The 19,270-nt window shown below is 56.0% G+C and overlaps 1 protein-coding gene across 4 annotated transcripts; it reads left to right on the forward strand.

Moving 5' to 3' along the window:
- The first annotated feature begins 3,759 nt into the window (after window positions 1-3,759).
- Dram1 (DNA damage regulated autophagy modulator 1) lies at window positions 3,760-18,631 on the forward strand. 4 transcript variants are annotated; one of them, XM_063255457.1, is made up of 7 exons: window positions 3,760-4,065; window positions 8,872-8,939; window positions 9,832-9,974; window positions 12,320-12,497; window positions 15,543-15,601; window positions 17,212-17,304; window positions 17,861-18,631. In XM_063255457.1, the coding sequence occupies exons 1-7, from the start codon at window positions 3,935-3,937 to the stop codon at window positions 17,903-17,905; spliced, it is 717 nt and encodes a 238-aa protein (XP_063111527.1). In that variant the 5' UTR covers window positions 3,760-3,934; the 3' UTR covers window positions 17,906-18,631. The 4 variants fall into 4 exon arrangements, with proteins under 4 accessions (XP_063111527.1, XP_013014508.2, XP_063111525.1 ...); XM_013159054.2 differs by lacking the exon at window positions 3,760-4,065 and adding an exon at window positions 4,158-4,541; XM_063255455.1 differs by lacking the exon at window positions 3,760-4,065 and adding an exon at window positions 6,799-6,958.
- Window positions 18,632-19,270: the final 639 nt, after the last annotated feature.

Below are 19,270 nucleotides of genomic sequence, written 5' to 3' on the forward strand. Positions count from 1 at the left end.
ATTGAAGGACAGGTGGCCCCTGAGAGAGAGGCGGGGACCCCAGGGGGCGGACAGCGAGCCCCTATTTTTTTTTTTTTTTGTCTCATCTTTTTGAGACAGGGTCTCACCATGCAGTTCAGGCTGACCTTGAGCTCACTTTGTAGCTCAGGCTGGTCTTCAACTCACAGTGATCCTCCTGCCTCAGCCTCCCCAGTAGCTGGTGTGTGTGTTCACCTCATTTTAATTCGGGCCTTTGCTAGATGCCCTCCGACACACCGCACACCAGTCCACACCACCCAACAGAAGAGAGGCACACCAAGCTTCTTGTACCTAACACAACACTTTTAAAACTGCAAAAAATGATTCTTATTCACTTAATTAAAAAGTCATTAAGTACCTATTATGTACTAACACTGTGCTAAACCAAAGGACAGTGAATGAACAAGACAGAAAAAACCGCTTTTTCCCTGAGGGTGCAGAATCCCATAGGAAATGACAAGGGAACGTCCACTGTGGCAGCGGAGGGAGCTGGCGTGAGACAGGATACTCCGAGGACTATGAACTGAATTGTGACCCAAGCCTGTCATCCCAGCACTCGGGAAGCTGAGGCAGGAGGATCACCGTGAGCTCAAGGCAGCCTGAACTACATTGTGAAACCCTGTCTCAAAAAAACAAAATGAAACCGTAGGCTTCTCATGAGGGAAACCATGAGGTATTTAAACCTGTGTGCCTCACTTAACGGCACGGTCTCAAACGCATCCATGTTCCTACAGGTGACTCCATTATCCTTCTTGATGACCCACTAGTACTCCACGGTGTGTAAAACATTTCTTTATCTCTTTGTAGACAGGTTCTGTTTTAAGCTAGCTTTATGTAGGTGTCACTCACATGCAGTAAAGTCCACCCTTTTAAAATGCAGTGAATTTTAACTGATACCCGGTTAGGGTCCTTTCCACCACCCAGATGGTTCCCTGCTGCGTGAGACTGACCCCTCCCTCTGTCCACAGCCCCAGGAGCCGCCCTCTGGCTGTGCTAACTTGGCCACATCTTCTCCTGAGACTACCACAGGACAGAATCCTGCAGGGGTGGGGGCTTGGGGTAGAGTTTGTTTGTTTGGAGTTTGGTTGAGAGAGTGTCTCACTGTGTAGCCCAGACTGGCCTTGAATCCTGGAGATCCTCCTGCCTCAGGCTCCCAAGTACCTCAGACTGATCAGGGCGGCAACCTCCCAAAGATGTGGTGTGATTTTAGGGCTCCAGGAGGGTCCAAACCCTCTAGCAGAGTCCCAGACTCCCTGGGGACCGAGACAAGGACCTTCTCAGGTGGCCAACATTTATTCGCTTTTCAAACAAGGAAACAGAGCAGGACCTTGGGAGGGGTTCGAGGACTTTTCCAAGTAGCAGATGTTCATTTAGGAGGAGAGGAGTGATCCCCAGCAGCCCGGTTTTTATTCAATTAGCTGGGTGGGAGCCAGGGAACAGACTCCCAAGCACACATACCACGCCAGCCGGCTAGGACTCAGTCCTGCTCAGAGCCGCTCCGTGCTGGTCTCCATCACCACGCTGGAAACTGGTCAGGCCTGGTAACCCCAGCACTGGGGAGCCTGAGGCAGGACGATGGCAAGTCGGAAAGTGAGCTGGGCAGTTTAGCCACTCAGCAAGACCCCTGTCTCCAAACAGGAAATAAAAAGGCTTGGGAATATCGCTCAAGGTGAGGCCTCAGGTTCAATCACCAGTCGTGCAGAAAAATACATGAAAAAAAATATAAAGAAGACAATGCACTAAAGAGGATTCCAAGTCAGCCCCACCGGGAAAACCCGGTGACCCGAGCTCCTACACTTGCGAGCTCATTGAGGAACCGTGGAGGGCCGGCAGGGAAAACCCGGACCTCACTGAAGACTTACAGGAAACCTCCCACGTGAGTCACACTGGAAATTCCCAGATTTCTCAAAAGCTCTCTGTTTGCTTTTCCCTGTCTCTGCCACCATAAAAACATCAGGCAGAAAGGATTCTGCCGGGCCAGGAGCGGGGTCAGCCCCTCTGCAGCCTTCGGGGCGGAAGCAGGCTCCACGGAAGACCCGGGGCTCTGCCCTGGGGACTCAGATTTCCAGGGCTTCCTGGGCCTGGTGGAAGGGAGCACTGTGGGTGTGAACACCCGGGGGGGGGGGAGGGAGGCTGAGAGACAGGAGGCTGAGGCAGGAGGGTCACCAGGAGCCCGAGGCCAGGCTGGGCTCCACAGTGAGACCCCATCTCAAGAGACTAAAAATAAAAAGCAAAGCCACCCAGCCCGAGTCTTTAGGGGTGAACGACAGAAAGCCAGCAAGCCTGGCTTAAGCCAGAGAAGCCGAGCTGGCTGTCATCTCCGTCTCAGCAGAGGCGTGTGGGCCGGGCCGGGAATTTCCTAACCCTGTGCACACAGCAGAACTTCCGCTCACAGCCGGTGGGGGCTGCAGGGTCCCCGCTGCAGGGCTGGGGGTGGGGCGGGGGAGGCGGGGCTGCCTGGGCCTGCAGGGACCTTGTCCTGGTGCTGCTGGGCGCTGGAGAGGACTGGCAGAAGCCCACCCTGCCCTGACCCCCCCACACACACACAGTTAGGCCCCTCCCGCGGGCCCGCAGGATGAGAAGTGGTTCACACGCAGCTGGGCTGGTGTCCGCCTGGATTACACAGGGAGGAGCCCTGCGGGGCTGTTTGAGGGGCTTGGGAGCCTGAGGGCCCCTGCACCCCTGCTGGAAAATAGATCTTGATTGTCAGCACTGGAAGATCCAGGCAGCCACAGGGCCTTTATTGTCACCCAGGACCTCATTAAATTGCCCAGGCTGGCTTCGAACCTGTGATCTTCCTGCCTCAGCCTCCTGAGTGCTGGGAGTATAGCCAACCAGCCTTGGATGCTGCTACTTAATCTTGGCTGCCTGGAAGTAAGTGTTTGGTGTAGCTGAAATGTGCCCGGAGTCAAAGATAGACTCGGGGCTCCACAATCCCTAAGCTTGGGGTGCAGTGCTGCAGGCCTGAAATCTCAGCACTCTGGGAGGAAGAGGCAGGAGGGTCTCAAATTGTAGACTAACCTGAGCATGTTAGACCCCATCTCTCTGAATTTTTTCTTCTCCTTCCCTCCCTGTACCCCTTCTGATTCTTGGTACTGGGGATTGAACTCAGGACCTCACACTTTCCAGGCAGGTGCTTACACTACCCAGCTAAGTCACCAGCCCTTTTTCTGGTCACGGTCACACTGGGCAGTGCAGGCTTGAGCTTACTTTATAGCCCAGGCTGGTCTTGAATTTGCAAGGAGCCCCCTGCCTCAGCCTCAGACGAGCTGCGCTTACAGGCGTGAGCCACCACGCCCCACCTGTTGTTTTTGAGATGGGGGTCTCCAGACAGTTTGCAGGATTTGAACTCTCCGAGGTCCTCCTGCTTCCCCCTGGCTTCGAGAGTGATGGGATTACAGGGGTGACCACCACGCGCGGTTCAATAAAGAAAGTTTTAAAAAGGCAGGGACGCACTGAGTTCCACCCCCACCCCACGCCCACCCTCATCCCCAAGCCCACCCTCATCCCCAAGCCCACCCCGCCAGCCTCAGGAACTCTCCGCCTCCGGATTCCTCCTCTGGACTCCCGCCCCGGGGAGGGCGCAGAGGGCACCGGCGCCCTGGACGCCGCAGAGGGGGGCGGGTTGGGGGCGGAGCCCGTGAAGGGAGGTCTGATCCCGGGATGCGGGCGCCCGTGGGAGGCCGAGGCAGGAGGGTGGCGAGGTCCAGCGTGGCCTGGCAGCCGCGGGACTTAGCCAGACTTTGGGCGACCGGCGCGATCGGCGCCAGGGCCGGCGGGCGGGCGGGCGGGGAGTTGCGCAAGGCCGGGCGGGGCCGGGCCGGGCCGGGCCGGGGTTGGGGCCGGGGCTGGGGCCCCGCCGCCCGCCGCGCTCTGTGACCTCACGGCCGCCGCCTCCCTCCGGCTCGCCGCCGCCATGCGCTGCGCCCCGCGCGGCCTGGGCTTCGTGCCCTTCCTGCTGGCCACCTGGTCCTCCGCCGCCTTCCTCATCTCCTACGTGGTGGCCGTGCTGGCCGGGCACGTGGACCCCTTCCTGCCCTACATCAGGTGCGCGCGGGGCGTCGGGGCCGGGCCGGGCGAGCGGGCAGCCCCACTTTACCTCTGCTCCGCCGGGTAGGAAGCCGGGCCCTTGGCACTGCGCCCCGGCGCCTCCCCGAGCTGCTCAGGCGGGGCTCAGGCCGTGGACCCTCCTGCCTCAGCCTCTCACCGCCTCTTGCAGGCGGTGCCTTCCGTCCTGGCGGTGCCCCAGTCACCCCAGGCAGTGCGCACCCCAGAGCTGGGGCCCAGAAGCTGGGTCCCAGGCGCTGCCCCTCCGCTCCGGGCTTCTGCTCACCCGTCCTCCAGCAGCCAGGTCTGGTCTGCCGCATCTGCGCCCTTGGGCCCGACCTCCAGCTCCAGGAAAGATGCAGCTGTTCGGCGGGGTTTGTTTTGTTTTGTGAGACAGGGTCTCACTTTGTAGACCAGGCTGGCCTGGAGCCCACGGAGATCCTCCCGCCTCAGCCTCCCCAGTCCTGGTATTTCAGGTGTGTTGCCCTCTCCCAGCTGTTCTGCTGCAGTAGGGGTCCCAGGGAGACATCTGCCCTGTCTCAGCACTGAGCGAGAGGCCTGGGGTTTGCCAGGGGAAACCAATCCCCGCTGCGCCGACAGGGCCAGAACCCCGCGGCCACCCTAGCAGTGCTGCAGGGCGCTGTTGGACCTGGTGCCGCCTCCTCCTCGTCGTCATTTTTCCCCACTGTGGCACCGAAATGGAGCCAGGGCCGACACCTTCAGTCCTTTGGTCATCTTTTACTTGGAGTCAGGGTCTTGTTGGGTTGCAAAGTTGCCCAGGCTGGGCTCAAACTTGAGATCCTCCTGCCTCAGCCTCCCAGGTGCTGGATTCACAGGTGCGTGCTCTGCTTTGTGTCTGCAGACCCTCACTGAGTGGAGGGGAGGCACAGGGAAGGAAGGGCCACCAGCTCCATCAGGACAGGCGAAGGCCTTGGCAGCTCCCAGCCCAGGCCATGCAGGGTCGCAGCCCTTAGCTGAGGCCCAGTGGCTCCCTCGTGTCAGGGTGGCTGCTGCCCTGGCCCAGCGCAGAAGAGGGGCGTGGAAGGAAGACAGGGCCACTGTCCCTTGGCTGGCAAGGAGCCTCGGACAGGTGACAGCAGGGGGAGCTGGGATGCCGAGGCCACGTGGCTCATCCTGGGTCTCCGGCAGACTTGGGAGCTGAGTGGCATCTCGTGACGGGGGACAGGGATGGTTGGGGTCATGGTGCTTTATTGTCTAGTGTAGCATGGACTCGTGAGGGTCCGGAGCCGGAGGGACAGCCAGATGTGCTAGGCATGCCTGGGAGGCCGGCCTGGGCTCCCTAGCAAGATCCTGTCCCCAAAAAACAAAACAAAGCAGCCTGAAGTGTGCTGGCGCCTGTGTCTGTGGAGTTGGCAGAGACCCTGGAGGTTTAATCTCGTGCAGAGAGAGACCTAGGGGTTTAGTCTCCTCAGGGTAGGAATAGAAATGTGGAGAGTTTTTTTCTTTTCATTTGGTTTCTTTTTTTAATTTAAATTTTTGGGGTGCTGGGGAACCTGGGGAGTCACGTGAGGCAAGAGCTCTACCCCTGAGCTGTACCCGCAGAGCCCCGCTGTGAGCAGAAGTCTTCTTGCCGAGTTGCCCAGACTGCCTGTGAAGTTGTGACCCCCCACCTCAGCCTCTTGAGTGTCAGGGATGACAGAAGTGTGCCGATGCTCCTGGTGTGTAAATTGGTTTTATCTCTGCACTGGGATTTGGTGAAAGGCAGGAGTATGAAAGTCTCACACACACACACACACACACACACACACACACACACACACCCTGACCCGTCAGCCCCCGGGGCTACAGCCACTCTTAGAAATTACCTCGGTGGTTCTGGTGCCCCGGGAAGACCGAGCCAGGGGCTTGGTCGCTTACAGCGCTGCTTATGCTGATTTTTCGGGGAGCTGGGGTGGAACTCGGGCCCTGGGCATGCTGGGGAGTTCTGCTGCCACACCGCACCCCAGCCCAGAGTTGGTGTTGATTTGATTTTGCTTTTGCTTTCGGCGCACGGAGGACTGCACCCTGCCGCCCGCCTCGGCCTCTGCCGTGTTGGTTTTGAGCAGCAGCTCGCTAAGAACTCACTTGCCCAGGCCGGGCCGGAACTTGTGATCCTCCTGCCTCAGCCTCCCAGAGTGCTGGGATCCCCACACCTGGCTTTGTCTGTATTCATTTATTTTAGCTGCTTGTGTGAATTTTCTATCAAAAAATGTAAAACAGGAGATTCGAACTCCGTGCAAGGCCAGCAAACTGGTCCGGGACAGCGAGGCAGCCGCGTTAGGGAAGCCGAAGCGCAGCTGTCAAGGCCGGGGGCGGAGCAAAGGCCCAGGCCACGCCCACATCACAGCATTCCCTGGCCACGCCCACACGCGTCATTTCCCCAGCCACGCCCACAGCCCCATTGCCCAGCCCGGGACATTAGTGGGGGTCCTGCTCCTCGCTCCTCCCCCTGGGGAGCCTGCCTTTGTCCCCCCCCATCTGCCTTTTACTGCGCTGTTTGTAACTCGGTCTCTGTGTGAGGGAAACAGGTGACCCTGGAGCACTGTCCTCTCTGATTTGCTGAGCACCGCCGCCTTAAGGCGCACCTTGCCCTGCTGATGGCTTCCGTTTGTCCTCCTTCATGGCACAGTAGTACTCCACGGTGCATGACCACCGCGCCTTCTTTACCGTCCCTCGGCGGGGGGCACACGGGCCCCCCGGGACTCAGCCACCGTCAGCCGTGCCCTGTGCTGTGCGGGCACCGCTGTGACTCCAGGTCCTCCCCCTGCAGGCAGATTCCCGGGGAGCAGCGGGCAGGGGGTCTTAGCGCTGCTGCGCAGAATCTCCACACTGCTGTGGTTTGCATCCGCTCGGTTCTGCGGCTTCTCACCGCGTGGTGGCTGAGACACAGAAGGTTGGATCAGGTCTTTCATTTCAGAAGTGAAACTGAAAATCAGGGAGATTAATACTTTAATTTCCATTTACTTCACAGTCACAAAATGTAATTTATACTCACAAGTGTGTGCTAAGACATGAACATGAAACGACTTGGAAGTTGTATTTTTCTTTTGAGGTGGTGGTGCTGGGGATTGAATTCAGGACCTTCGCACTGGGCTACATCCCCAGCGTTTTTTATTTGTATTATTTCCTTTGTTTTTATTTATTTTCTTAATTTTGAGACAGGGGTCCCTAAACTGCTGAATTCCCCAAGCTGGACTCAAGCTTGCATCCTCCTGCCTCAGCCTCCTAGAGGGCTGAGATTATGTGTGCTCCCTGCTCCCGGGCTCTTGTTAGTTTTTTCCCATCTTCCTTGTTTTTTTGAGACAGGGCTATGTAGCCCAGGCTGGCCCTGAACTTGTGGGGCTCCTCCTGCCTCAGCCTCCTGAGTGCTGGGATGACAGGCATGTGCCACCACAGGGCTACTATTATATTGCCATTTTTATTGTGATTGTGCGATTTAACAGTCAGCTGATGATCCATCCAAGCAGAGAGAATTGTAATTTCTAAAACAGCCCAGCTGACTATTTGAGAAAGAGTCAAAAGAAACCACTTGTGGTTACTAGGGGATCTGACAGCCGTAAAGATTTAAGAAAACTGCTGGGCATGGTGGTGCTCGATTTGTAGGCTCAGCACCCTGGAGGCTGAGACAGGAGGAGCCCTGAAGAAGAGTTCAAGGCCAGCCTGGGCTACACAGGGAAACCCTGGGTCACAAACCAAAACAGGAACAGTAGAAACAGACTTAGGCAGACTGGTTTTAAAAATAGAAGGATTCTGCCCTGGACTTGTTTTCAAAGTGGCTTTGAGATTTCCTTCCACTTCAGAGAAAGCAAAACTGAAAGGGACAGTCTTCCGGGCAGTGGGCCTGGGCCTGGACGCCGCCTTTGTGACTGTGAGGACGGAGGCCCCGGTTTCGGGGAGGGAGGTGCCTCAGGCACCAGGGAGTCAGGACTGCTGGGACGCCAGGTGACGCTGGGCCGCGGCAGTGTGGCTGCAGGGTGTCTCTGAGCCGTGGTGTCACAGGATGGGCGTGTGGGGATGGGGAGGAGTTGATTTTAAAACCTGTGGTTAAAAAGGTTTCTGTCGGTGTCTGTCACAGTCCAGCACCCGGCAGGCTGAGGCAGGAGGATCTCCGTGAGTGTGAGGCCAGCCTGGGCTACAGGGGGAATTGTGGGTGTCACGGCTGCTGTGGCCTCCATGTCTTTGGGACCAGGGCGAGGTACTCCTCACGGTGTCCTGCGTCTCTAGGCCGCATGCTCAGTGCTTTCCTTAGGACCTGCCGAGCCCTTCCCGGTGTGTTCCTAGCAGAAGCGGAGTGCTGAAGAGCTGCTCGAGTCTGCTTTCTTTTCTTATTTTTACTTTTTGCGGTGCTGAGAATTGAACCCGGAGAGCTACCTCCCAGCGATTTATTTTTTATTTTGAGACAGGGTCTTGCTCAGTTGCCCAGGGTGGGCTTCAACTTGAGATACTCCCGCCTCAGCCTCCCAAATGTTGAGACCTTTTTGTTTTATTGTGATTTGAGTCACTGCGCCGCAAAAATTGCTTGGTAAACAGAAGGTGATCACTTGCAGTGTGTTGGAAACATTATCACAGCTTGGTTGGGCACCAAGCTTTCTGAAGTTTTGTTTTGTTTTTTCCTGTCTGTTTGAGGCAGGGTCTCTCTATGCAGTTCAGGCTGGCCTTGAGCTCAGTCTGTAGCCCAGGCTGGTCTCAAACTTGCAATGATCTTCCTGCCTCAGCCTCCCAAGTGAGTGCTGGGGTTACAGACCTGCGCTCCACACTCGCCCTCAATTCTTTGATAATAATTACAACTTTTCTTCTCTCTCTCAGTGATACAGGAACGACCCCTCCAGAAAGCGGTATTTTTGGTCTCATGATAAACTTCTCTGCGTTTCTCGGTAGGTATCACTGTGTGCAAAATCTCAGCGCTCCGGTGACTGAAGGACGGTATTTGCTGTTGCTGTCTGTCCTCACAGGCCCAGGGTGGGCACCGAGCTCCTGATCGACCGTTTTGGTTTTTATTTGAGACAAGGTTCCTTTCAGTTGCCCGGACTGACCTTGAACTTGCAACCCTCCTGCCTAGGCCTCCTGAGTAGCTGAGGTTACGGGCCGCCAGGCCTGGTTGGTTTTTCTGTTGTTTTTTCATTTTTTTTTTTTTGTTTGTTTGTTTTAATACAACGTTCACCACTAGAAATTTGCCAGTCTTGGAAATCTGGAGTCTTTGGGCCTCCAGAACCGTGTGTGGCTTGGTTCTCCAGTGTGTGTGTTCACCGAGTCTCCACTTCATCTGGCTGTCGGACCCCGGGTCTGGTAGAGGTGTTTTTATTTTTTAAAAAGACACAAGAAGGTTTATTAGACCTGGAGACACAGGACACACTCAAGGAAGGAAAGGACGAAGGGCTTTCTAAACCCTAAACCTTTCAAGAGGATTTTAGTCTTTTTTTTAAAGACAGGTCTGGTCTGTATTTCAGGCTGACCTCAAACTCACCATGATCCTCCTGCCTCAGCCTCCCAAATGCTGGGATTACAGGTGTACACCACCAGGCCCGGTTTACACCCCTCCCATATTAGGGTTTGAGCCCAGGGCCTTTGCACTGAGCTATAACCACAGCTTTTCTTATTCTTTTTATTTTGAGCCAGGGTCTCACTAAGTTGCTAACGTGCCCAGGCTGGGTTTGACGCTGGGATCATCGCGCCTCAGCCTCCCCGCCTGGGGTCACGGGCGAGCACCCCGCCCCCGCCTTCCTTCTCGGTGAGGGGCGGAGCCCCCACTTGCTTGTGCTCCCACAGGCGCTGCCACGATGTACACGCGCTACAAGATCGTGCAGAAGCAGAGCCAGCTCGGCCCGCGCGGGACGCAGCTGCTCAACGCCGTGTCTCTGGGCCTCGGCCTGGCGGGCTGCGTCGGGATGGGCATCGTGGCCAACTTCCAGGTGGGCGCGGCCGGGCAAGGGTGTGGGGTGAGGGGGCCGGGCGGACTGCTCTTCACGACTTACTTTTGTTTGTTTGGTTTTTTCTTTTTTTAGACAGGGTCTCTCTGTGCAGTGCAGGCTGCCCTTGAGCCCACTATGTAGCCCAGGCTGGTCTCGAACTCACAGCGATGCTCCTGCCTCAGCCTCCCGAGTGACAGGCCTGCAAATTCATGAAAATATCCCGGCCGTTTCCCGCGGCATTGTAACGGGTGTCTTCAAAGCGACCCACAGGGCTGTGTGCGGTGACCCAGGGCTGAGGCTGGAGCCGCTCTTGCCCCCCTGGGTTTCCTGCGTCAGATAAAGTGGTCCTTGAGCTCTGCGGGGTGCAGCTCTGGTGTGGGCCCAGGGGCTCGCAGCTCCACCCTGGGGAGCCGAGTGAAGGCAAAAAGCCTGGAATCCCAGCTCTCCGGGAGGCTGAGGCAGGAGGATCGCAAGTTCAAGCCCAGCCTGGGCAGCTTAGTGATCTAGCAAGACTGTTTCAGAGTAAAAAAGAACTGGGGACCCGGCTCGGTGCAGAGCCCACGTTCAGGTCAGGTTGGACTGACATACTTGCAGTCTGTTTCTTTTCATTTCTTTAACCCCCTAATTTCCATGCCAATAATGCAGAGTTTCAGCAGTCCAGGCTCGCTCTCAAGCCCCGTCTTTTTTCTTTTGTTTGAGACCAGGTTTCATTATGTAGTTCAGACAGACCTGAGCTCATGCCTCAGCCTCCTGAGTGTTTGGATCTCAGGCACACAGCACCACGCCTGGTTTCTGATGTTCTGAATGTAGTTATTTGTTTGGGTTTTTTAAAAATTATTTTTATTGGTACATTTTATCTAATGGTCACATTCATGCCTGGAATTTAGCTCAGTGGCACAGCGCCTGCCTGGCAAGTGCAAGGTCGTGAGTTTGATGCCAGGTATCAAAAAAAAAAAAATGATCACATGCATTAGAGGAAGTTTGTGCCTCTACCTTATGTTTCTGGGTTGTTTGTTTCTGAGACAGGGTCTCACACTGTAGTCCAGGCTGACCTTGAAGTCACTGTGTGTCCGAGGCTGACCCAGAATGAGGCTGTCCTGCCTCAGCCTCCCAGTGCTGGGATACAGGCGTGCGTCACCTCACCTGGCCTTCAGTATAACGTGGAAAAGAGCTTGAGTTTTCTTTCCTCATTCATCTAGTATAGCGTGAACTATTTTTTTGAAAAGATCTTTGTCATTAAAATTGGGTTCCTTATGTATAACTTTAACAGTTGAGTTTATGTTTGAAATAAAAATCTACTCAAGTTAATTACAATAAGCTCTTAAAATGTGTTATTTGTAACAAAAGTAAGTAGAATGCATGTGTGCCATCTGCTGCAGAGAAACAGAATTACCCTCTTTTGAAATTCTGTCCCTTGAGACAAGACAGGACTTTATGTTAAAGAAAATAAATCAGTCACAGGAAGGCAAGCAGCCCAGACAGCAGGGACTCGAGGCTGGAGAGGTCAGAGCAGCAGTGGCCAGTGGCTACCCAGGCTGGGCGCCGGGCCAGGAGGGTGGCCTTTCAGACGGGCAGTGAGTCCTGGAGATCTGTGGCTGTGCTAATACGCTGCAGAGGTTGGAGTTACTAAAACAGGGCAGGCTGAGGAGGCTGAGACGGGAGGATTTCCGTGACTTCAAGGCCAGCCTGGGCTACAAAGTGAGGCCTGTCTCAAAAAAGAAAACAATTTCTAAACAGAGAAAAAAGAGGGTAAACAGGTGAGGTTCGGAGTTTAACTCATTTGAGCAAATCTCTCACTAGGGAGACATACGTCAAATGCAGACAAAATCCCATGCACGTATATAATCCCATATGCATATATTTGCTAATGAAACATAGAATTTAAAAAAGACAGATATATCTTTTATGAAAAAGCCTTTCTAGATTTAACCTCGCAGTAGTCTAGTGTGCTTTGTGTTGCACTGTCTTAAGTCAACAGGAAAGCTGGTGGTACAAGCTTGTAATTTCAGCATTCAGGAGGCTGAGGCAGGAGGATCGCCATCCGAGGCCAGCTGGAATTGCACAGTGAAATCTTGCCTTGAAAACTAAACAAATCAGAGAAAAGTAAATTATCAAGAAAGTTTTTCGGTTTTTTTTTTTTTTTTTTTTTTTTTTTTTTTTTTTTTTGAGACAAGCTCTCTCTATGTCATTCAGGCTGACTCCAAACCACTTTGTGGCCCGGGCTGGCCTCTGACTCACGCGGTCCTCCTGCCTCAGCCTCCCAAGTTTTGCAGCAAGGGTTGCGTCCCCGGAGGGGCCTGTGGTGGCCGTGGTGGGCGGTGACACGCCTGCACTTCTGTCCCCAGGAGCTGGCCGTGCCGGTGGTCCATGACGGGGGCGCACTGCTGGCCTTCGTGTGCGGCGTGGTCTACACGCTCCTGCAGTCGGTCATCTCCTACAAGTCCCATCCCCGCTGGAACAGCCTGTCCACCTGCCACACGCGCATGGCCATCTCTGCCGTGTCCTGCGCAGCCGTCGTGCCCAGTATCCTTTGTTGTTGGTCACTGTGCTCAGGGTGGTGAAGGATTTGTCCCCATGGAGTGGCAGGGACAGGGCGCAGAGAGTCCTGTGGGGCCGGGCGGGGCGGGCTGGAGGTGTCATGGGGACGTGGTGAGCAGGAGCTGATCGGGTGCGGAAAGAGGCTCCAGCAGGGCTCTCTGTGTGGTCCAGGCTGGCTCGGATTTTCCTCTTCCTCCTCCTTCCTTTTCTCCTTGTCTCCTGGTGCTGGGGATCAAACCCAGAGGCTACATCTATACCACTGAGCCACACCCCTGGGCCCTTTCAACTTTGAGACAGAGCTGATCCTCCTGCCTCAGCCTCCTGAGGGGCTGGGATGACTGGTGTGCACCACCATGCTGGGTGGATAAGAGTCAGTCCCCATGCTGGGATGGGTGGAAGGTCAGGGAGAAGGGACTCAGCCCAGAGGGACCCAGAGGGACGGGGTGTAGCACCCTTGAGCTCTGCTGACTTCCGCCCCGTGGCCACTGCACTGTGACAATATTTATTTTTCCGTGAAGTGCTTGACTGAAGATGCCAAATATTGATACTGCACTCAGGGCTGCGGCCAGGATGCCCCGAGTCCTCTCTGCTCTGGTGGGGCCATGGGCCATGTGGCCCACTGGTCCCCAGGAAAGTGTCCTAAAGCCCTGGCTGTGTTCGGGGCTGGGCTCCCAGGGCTTTGCCTTTCCAGGGGAACCTGCTCCATGTGGGGGAGCCTGGGCGGAGGCCCAGCACAGAGAGTGAACTCACGGTGATCCTCCTGCCTCAGCCTCCCCCAGCTCTTCTAGAGTTTCTAGGAGACAGGGGCTCACTGAGTCACTAAGTTGCTCACACTGGGCTCGAACTCGAGACTCGCCTGCCTCAGCCTCCAGGAGGGATTAAGGTGTCAGCCACCAGGCCCGGCTTTACTAATTGCACAGGGGAAATGCGATTTTCAGTCTCAGGGAAGGAAAGTGTTGATTACAAATTCCCTAAGCATTGAGAAACTAAGAAAGTACCCGAAACTTACCACAGAGTACCCGCCCTGTTCCTAAGCCCGTCCCTTCTCCCTTTCCTCGCCCTGTGTATGGGCCGAAAACAGACTTTCTTCTCAGTGACTTTGAAGGCTGAGGCGGGAGGATCACAAGTTTGAGTCCCACCTGGCAATTTAGTGAAATCCTATCTCAAAATGAAAAGGACCAGGGCTGAGGGTAGTACAGAGACCCTCGGGAGCACTGTGTGTGTGTGTGTGTGTGTGTGTGTGTGTGTGTGTGTGTGTGTGTGAGTGTGTCTGTGTCTGTGGACGTACATGTGTGTTAGTTTGCGGCGTGCAGCAGGTGTTCGTGGCAGTGAAAACAGGTCTCTGTCTCTGCTCGCGCGCAGCCCTTAGGCACAGAGCCCTCAGGGTTAAAGCCAGGCAGTGACAGTGCAGTGAGCATTGCAGGCCCCCAGTTGCCCATCCTAGTAAATAGTTCTCAGACGCACTGTGTGGAGTAACTTGAGTGGCCTCCTCCGCAGCAAAGTCTCAGCCCCGAGCTGCAGCCTGGCCCCGAGTCTCCCTGCTAAGGACTAAAAGCATCTTTCAGACACCCTTGGGGGTCGCTGGTGACATTTCACAGAAATGGGCTTTTTATTGTGTGGGGTGCAGGGTTTCTCTCTGCAGTTCAGGCTGGCCTTGAACTCACAGCTCACTGTGTAGCCTGGGCTCACCTCAAACTCACAGCAGTTCCCTGCCTCAGCCTCCCGAGTGCTGGGATTACAGGCATGCACCACCACGTGTGGTTCTTATTTATTTACTTTATTTTTTTTTATTGGTACCAGGGATCGAACTCAGACCGTGCACTTTCGAGGCAGGTGCTTATACTGCCGAGCTAAATCCCCAGCCCCTATTCATTTACTTTAAAAATCACAGTGATGGATCCCAGACACTGCTGGGCTACACTCCCTGCCCTTTTTATTTTTCTATTTCAAAATAAGACCTTAAGAGGATGTGAGACTGGCCTTGACCTTGGAGACCCCCTGCCTCAGCCTCCTGTGTGGCTAGAATTACAGGTGTGGGTCACTGCACACGGTGCCCTGAGCATGTAGTGAGATGTCGCTGGGCCTTCTGAGTTTTCTTCTTTTGCGTTGAGATGCTGAAGACTTCAGCCGCGCAGAGCAGGGATTCAGAGACGGGCTTCCATTGGCTCAGCACTGTGAGTCTCTGTCTCTGTGTCTCTCTCTGTCTCTCTGTTTCCTGCAAGGTCTCATTGTGTAGCCCAGGCTGGCCTCAAACTCGCCGAGATCCTCCTGCCTCAGCCTCCCAAATGCTGGGAATCTAGGTGTGCACCATCATTACTGGCCTTGAATTCCTAATTGTTTGTAGATCTGAGAGCCTCCAGCTTCTCCCCAGATTTCTCTCCTTCACCACCAACATGCAGATGGCAGTGCCCGGGTGACCTCAGCCCCTGCAGGGTCGGGTGGCCTGGTACATGGATCGGGTTCTCCCCAGACCTGGGGCCGGCCCGGTCCCTGTGACCTGAGCTCCCTGGGTTGGGAGCTCCACATACCCCTCCTCCTTCAGATTGGGCCGTGGTGTGGCCTGGATCCCAGCACAGCACTGAGGGGAGGGTGCTTTTTACTCAGTTGTTCAGGATGCATCCTGGGTACCACTTCCTCCAGCACAGCCGGCTCAAGTGAGGACCCCGGAAACACTCAGGCCAGGCAGAATGAGGCCCGAGGGACAGGTTACCCGTGTGTGGCCAGGCAGACTGGATGGAAGCGGCCATTTCTGGTGCAGTCCACCCTGTGGCAGGTGCGGTTAGCAGAAGGGACTGTGGCTGCTTTGATGACAGAAACATCGTTATTATCATTATTAACACTGCAGCCAGCGATGGGGTGCCTCTCCCTTAATCCTAGAATTTGGGAGGCTGAGGCAGGAGGATCTCAAATTCCAGACCAGCCCGGGCTCCCTCCGCTAGAGATCCTGCCTCAAACAGAAAAACCAAACCAAGCATCTCAGCGCCGACTTCAGAGGCCGGTTTCTGCTGGTTTCCTTGACGGTTTCCCCAGTGATCGCCTGTGCTTCCCTGATCTCTATAACCAAGCTGGAATGGAACCCCAAAGAGAAGGTGACACTGGCACTGTCCCAGCGTCACCGCTGAGCCGGGGCTGGGCGAGTCCTGGGAGGAGGGGTCCGTCACCGCTGGGGACAGGGTGGACATGGCATGGAATTGGCCAGCGCTGAGGGGAATGGGGGGACTAGTGCTCTTGGGGGTTTTCTTTGGCAGGGCTAAAGCAGCTAGACCAGGTGTCCATTTTCAGGAGGCCTGGGCCGCAGGGCTTGGCCTCCTCTGGTACATGCAGGGTGACAAAGATGTGGCATCAGTGCGGGCGACTCCTCCTGGGTGCCCTGGCTGTCCCCAGTTAGCAGTAGCCTGGGTGCCACTGTATCCCGGGCAGATTTCCAAAGTCTGAGTCCCTTCCTTGCTCAGTAAGAGTTTGAACCTGGGACCTCTGTGCTCGGAGCAGGCTCTTCTGAAGTCACTAGGTTGCCCCAGCTGGGTGGGAACCGGAGACTCTCCTGCCTCAGCCTCCCAGAGTGCTGCGATGCCAGGCACCCATGGTCATGCCCAGGAACTCTGAGTCTTTATCTCAGATAAACCAGGGAATTTCCTCCCAGGACAGCAGACCGGAAGCTTGACAGGAACCGAGGGTTTCCCAGATGGATGCCTAGGTGGCAGCGAAGGGTGGGTGACCCCTAGGAGGGAACAGAGGGGGACACCGCAGCAGGAAGTCCCCCAGGGAGCTGTGTCCCCACCCCAGGCCACAGAAAGGTGAAGTGGAGCAGCCTGGTGCCTTCACGACAATGTCCTCACCACCAGAAGGCTTCAGGGGTGCTGGGGAGAAGGCGGTGGGGACCTCGGGCAAGTCTGGGTGTTGGTGGGGCCCACAGCCAGCTGTCCCTGCCAAAGGCAGCACTTTGAAGCCAGACACAGGGTAGGTGCCCGCCTGTCATCCCACCACTCAGAGGCTGAGGCAGGAGGGTCACTGCAAGGCTGTGGGACAGACGCTCCTCTCCCAAGGGCAAGTTTCCTCCTGCTCCCCCAAAGCCCAGAGTCCTTCCTGCCTCAGCTGCTGGGCGCCCTCATCCCACAAATTGGGCAGAGCCTTGGGGCAGCACTGCGCCCTGGGAAGTGGGGGACCACACCCGGGAACTCCCCGCTGAGGCGTGAGAAGCTGAGAAGTGAAAGCTTTCGACACCCGCAGTCGCAGTCGTGGTGGCCGTGGCGGGGCTGCCTCCTCCCCGTGTACGACCCGAGTCCTGCCCGTGGCACGGGGTCCCCCCCCCCCCCCGCTTCCTTCCCTCACTCCAGGACAGGGGCTCACTGTTAGCCCAGCTGGCCTCGCACTGGCTGGGACCCTCCTGCCTCAGCCTCCCCAGGCCGGGGTACAGGGGTGTACCACCACATCCGGCCGGGAAAGCCTTGTCTCTGAGCTCCCAGCCCGACCTGCCTGGGGTCCTCGTGCTGCCTTTGGAAGTCACCAGGTGCAGCCCCAGAGCCGGGGTGAGGGCTGCAGGCCGCTCCGGGCTCAGCTCCCCTGCACCCCAGCCCGGGCCCTGTATGTTCACAGCCTCGGCTTCCTGGGGTTTCCAGGGTCTCTGCGCCTGGCGACTTTTCCCCGGGTCGCTGGTGTCACTGCTCTCTGTGGGCTGAGTCCTTGTCTCTGCTGCCACCAGGACTACGTGTACCACGTGGTGAGCGCCGTGTGTGAGTGGACCGTGGCCTTCGGCTTCATCTTCTACTTCCTGACCTTCATCCAGGATTTCCAGGTGGGCGCCCGGTGCCGGGGCCAGGGAGACCTGGGACACTGGCTTGGGGCGTCTTTGGAAATGCGTCGGTACTGTGTGGCTCAGTGGCTTTGTCTTTCACGCCCCAGTGGATGGGTTTCCTGTGGTCTCCCGCTTTGATGCTGAAAGCTACATGTTGAGAAATGAGCCAGGCGTGGTGGCTCACATCTGTCATCCCAGCACTCGGGAGGCTGAGGCAGGAGGATCACTGTGAGTTTGAGACCAGCCTGGGCTACAAAGTGAGCTCAAGGCCAGCCTGAGCTGCAGGGTGAGAGCCTGTTTTTTTAAAAAAAGGGAAATAGGAAATTAAAAATGTTCCCAAGGCTCTTAATGCCCTGTGTTGCTCAGGCTGTCTTCAGTCTTGCTGAGATCCTCCTGCCTCAGCCTCGAGTGCTAGGGTTTTGGGCGTGTGCCACCTCACCTGCACCGCACGATGATTGTCTTACGAGTGTGCATTTGCAGTGCCTCGCACTGATGTGTTTTGTGGAGTTCCCTGTGTGTGACATGCCTCGCTAACCGTGAACCCTTCCACTCCTAGAACGTGACGCTGAGGATATCCACAGAGATCAACGGCGACCTCTGAGGGAGGCTCCACGCAGCCTGGAGAGACGGCGTCCCGGTGTCTGTCGCCCAGAGTGGCTTCTGTGTCACGGCTCTGACTGAGTCTCATTAAGAATTTTTCATAGTTTTTACACGGGTTCAGTTTCCCAGAGAACGTAGACTGTTCTTGGCAACATGGTTATATTTCACACTTCCCTAAGCAGACCCTTCGTGCTAACGTTCCCGGGCAGAGACGGGTGTCACAGAGACGGGCAGGTTCTAGTTTTGTTTTTTTGTACCGGGGATCGAACTCAGGACTTCGCGCTCGCAAGGCAGGCGCTTATGCTGCTGAGCTAAATCCGGCCCCAGGTTCTATTTTTGTGCGGAGCCTGAATTGCTGTTTTCTGTCTGTGAATGATCCAAGGAAGGGCTCTGAATGAGTGCTGTCATTCAGCACACTTTTTACAAAGTAAAATCAGGGAGAGACGTTGTGTAATTTCATTTCCAGAGGAGGAACTGTGTAATCTTGTTTTTTAAGGTAGGCTGTCTTCAAGGCTGGCCTTGAACTCACTGTGTGGCCCAGGCTGGCCTCTAACCCACGGTGATCCTCCTGCCTCAGCCTCCTGAGTGCGGTGTAACAGGGTGCACTCCACACCCAGCTGTGTAATTTTTTAAAAATCACATGAGCATTTATAAAATTTAGTTTATGATGATCATAGACCCAAATCCTAATGATTTATTAATTAATAAATGAACACTAAGACACTGATTTTTAATTGCACTGTTTGTACGGCCAAGTCTCAGGTCCCTCACTGTGCACATCGACTCTGAGTGCCATGTCGCCCAGGCTGGCCTCAGACTGCCTCAGTCTTCCCAGTGCTGGGATGACAGGCCTGCGCCACCCAGGCGACCCGAAATGCCGAGTGCTGGGTTCATGCGGTCGGGTTGAGCATCGGGGTAGACGGTGCTCTTTGCTGGGTCACTGTGAGCGGCTCTGGGACTCACATCCCCCTGCCTGCACGTGGCCAGTCCTCCCCGTGTATGAGAGCTCGGCCGCCGCACGCAGCCCACAGAGCGGGGCAGGGTGAGCCCCGTCACTCGGGTTTTCAGCTTCTGTGACCTTGCCTGCCTTGGGCCCGAGGCTGAGGGATAAGATGAAGCAGAATTCTGCTGTCTCTGGAGTCCTCTGTGTCTCTGTCATACCGGAGGCCAGTCTGGGTGGGCGAGCTCTGAAGGATCTCTGGGGTGGGTCCTCTCCCAGCTTTCCTGCCTCGGAAGCTCAGCGTCCCTGAGACTCAGGGTGGAGCCGGGCTGAGCACTGCTCTTCTGTCATCCCTAGCATGCAGGAGGCTGAGGAGGAGGATCCCTGGAGTTCAGGGCCAGCCTGGGCTACACAGGGAGACCCCAG

Source organism: Cavia porcellus, unplaced genomic scaffold, assembly GCF_034190915.1.
Source record: "Cavia porcellus strain 051 isolate PalLab524CR breed Dunkin Hartley unplaced genomic scaffold, mCavPor4.1 scaffold_8, whole genome shotgun sequence".
Classification (NCBI taxonomy): domain Eukaryota; kingdom Metazoa; phylum Chordata; class Mammalia; order Rodentia; family Caviidae; genus Cavia; species Cavia porcellus.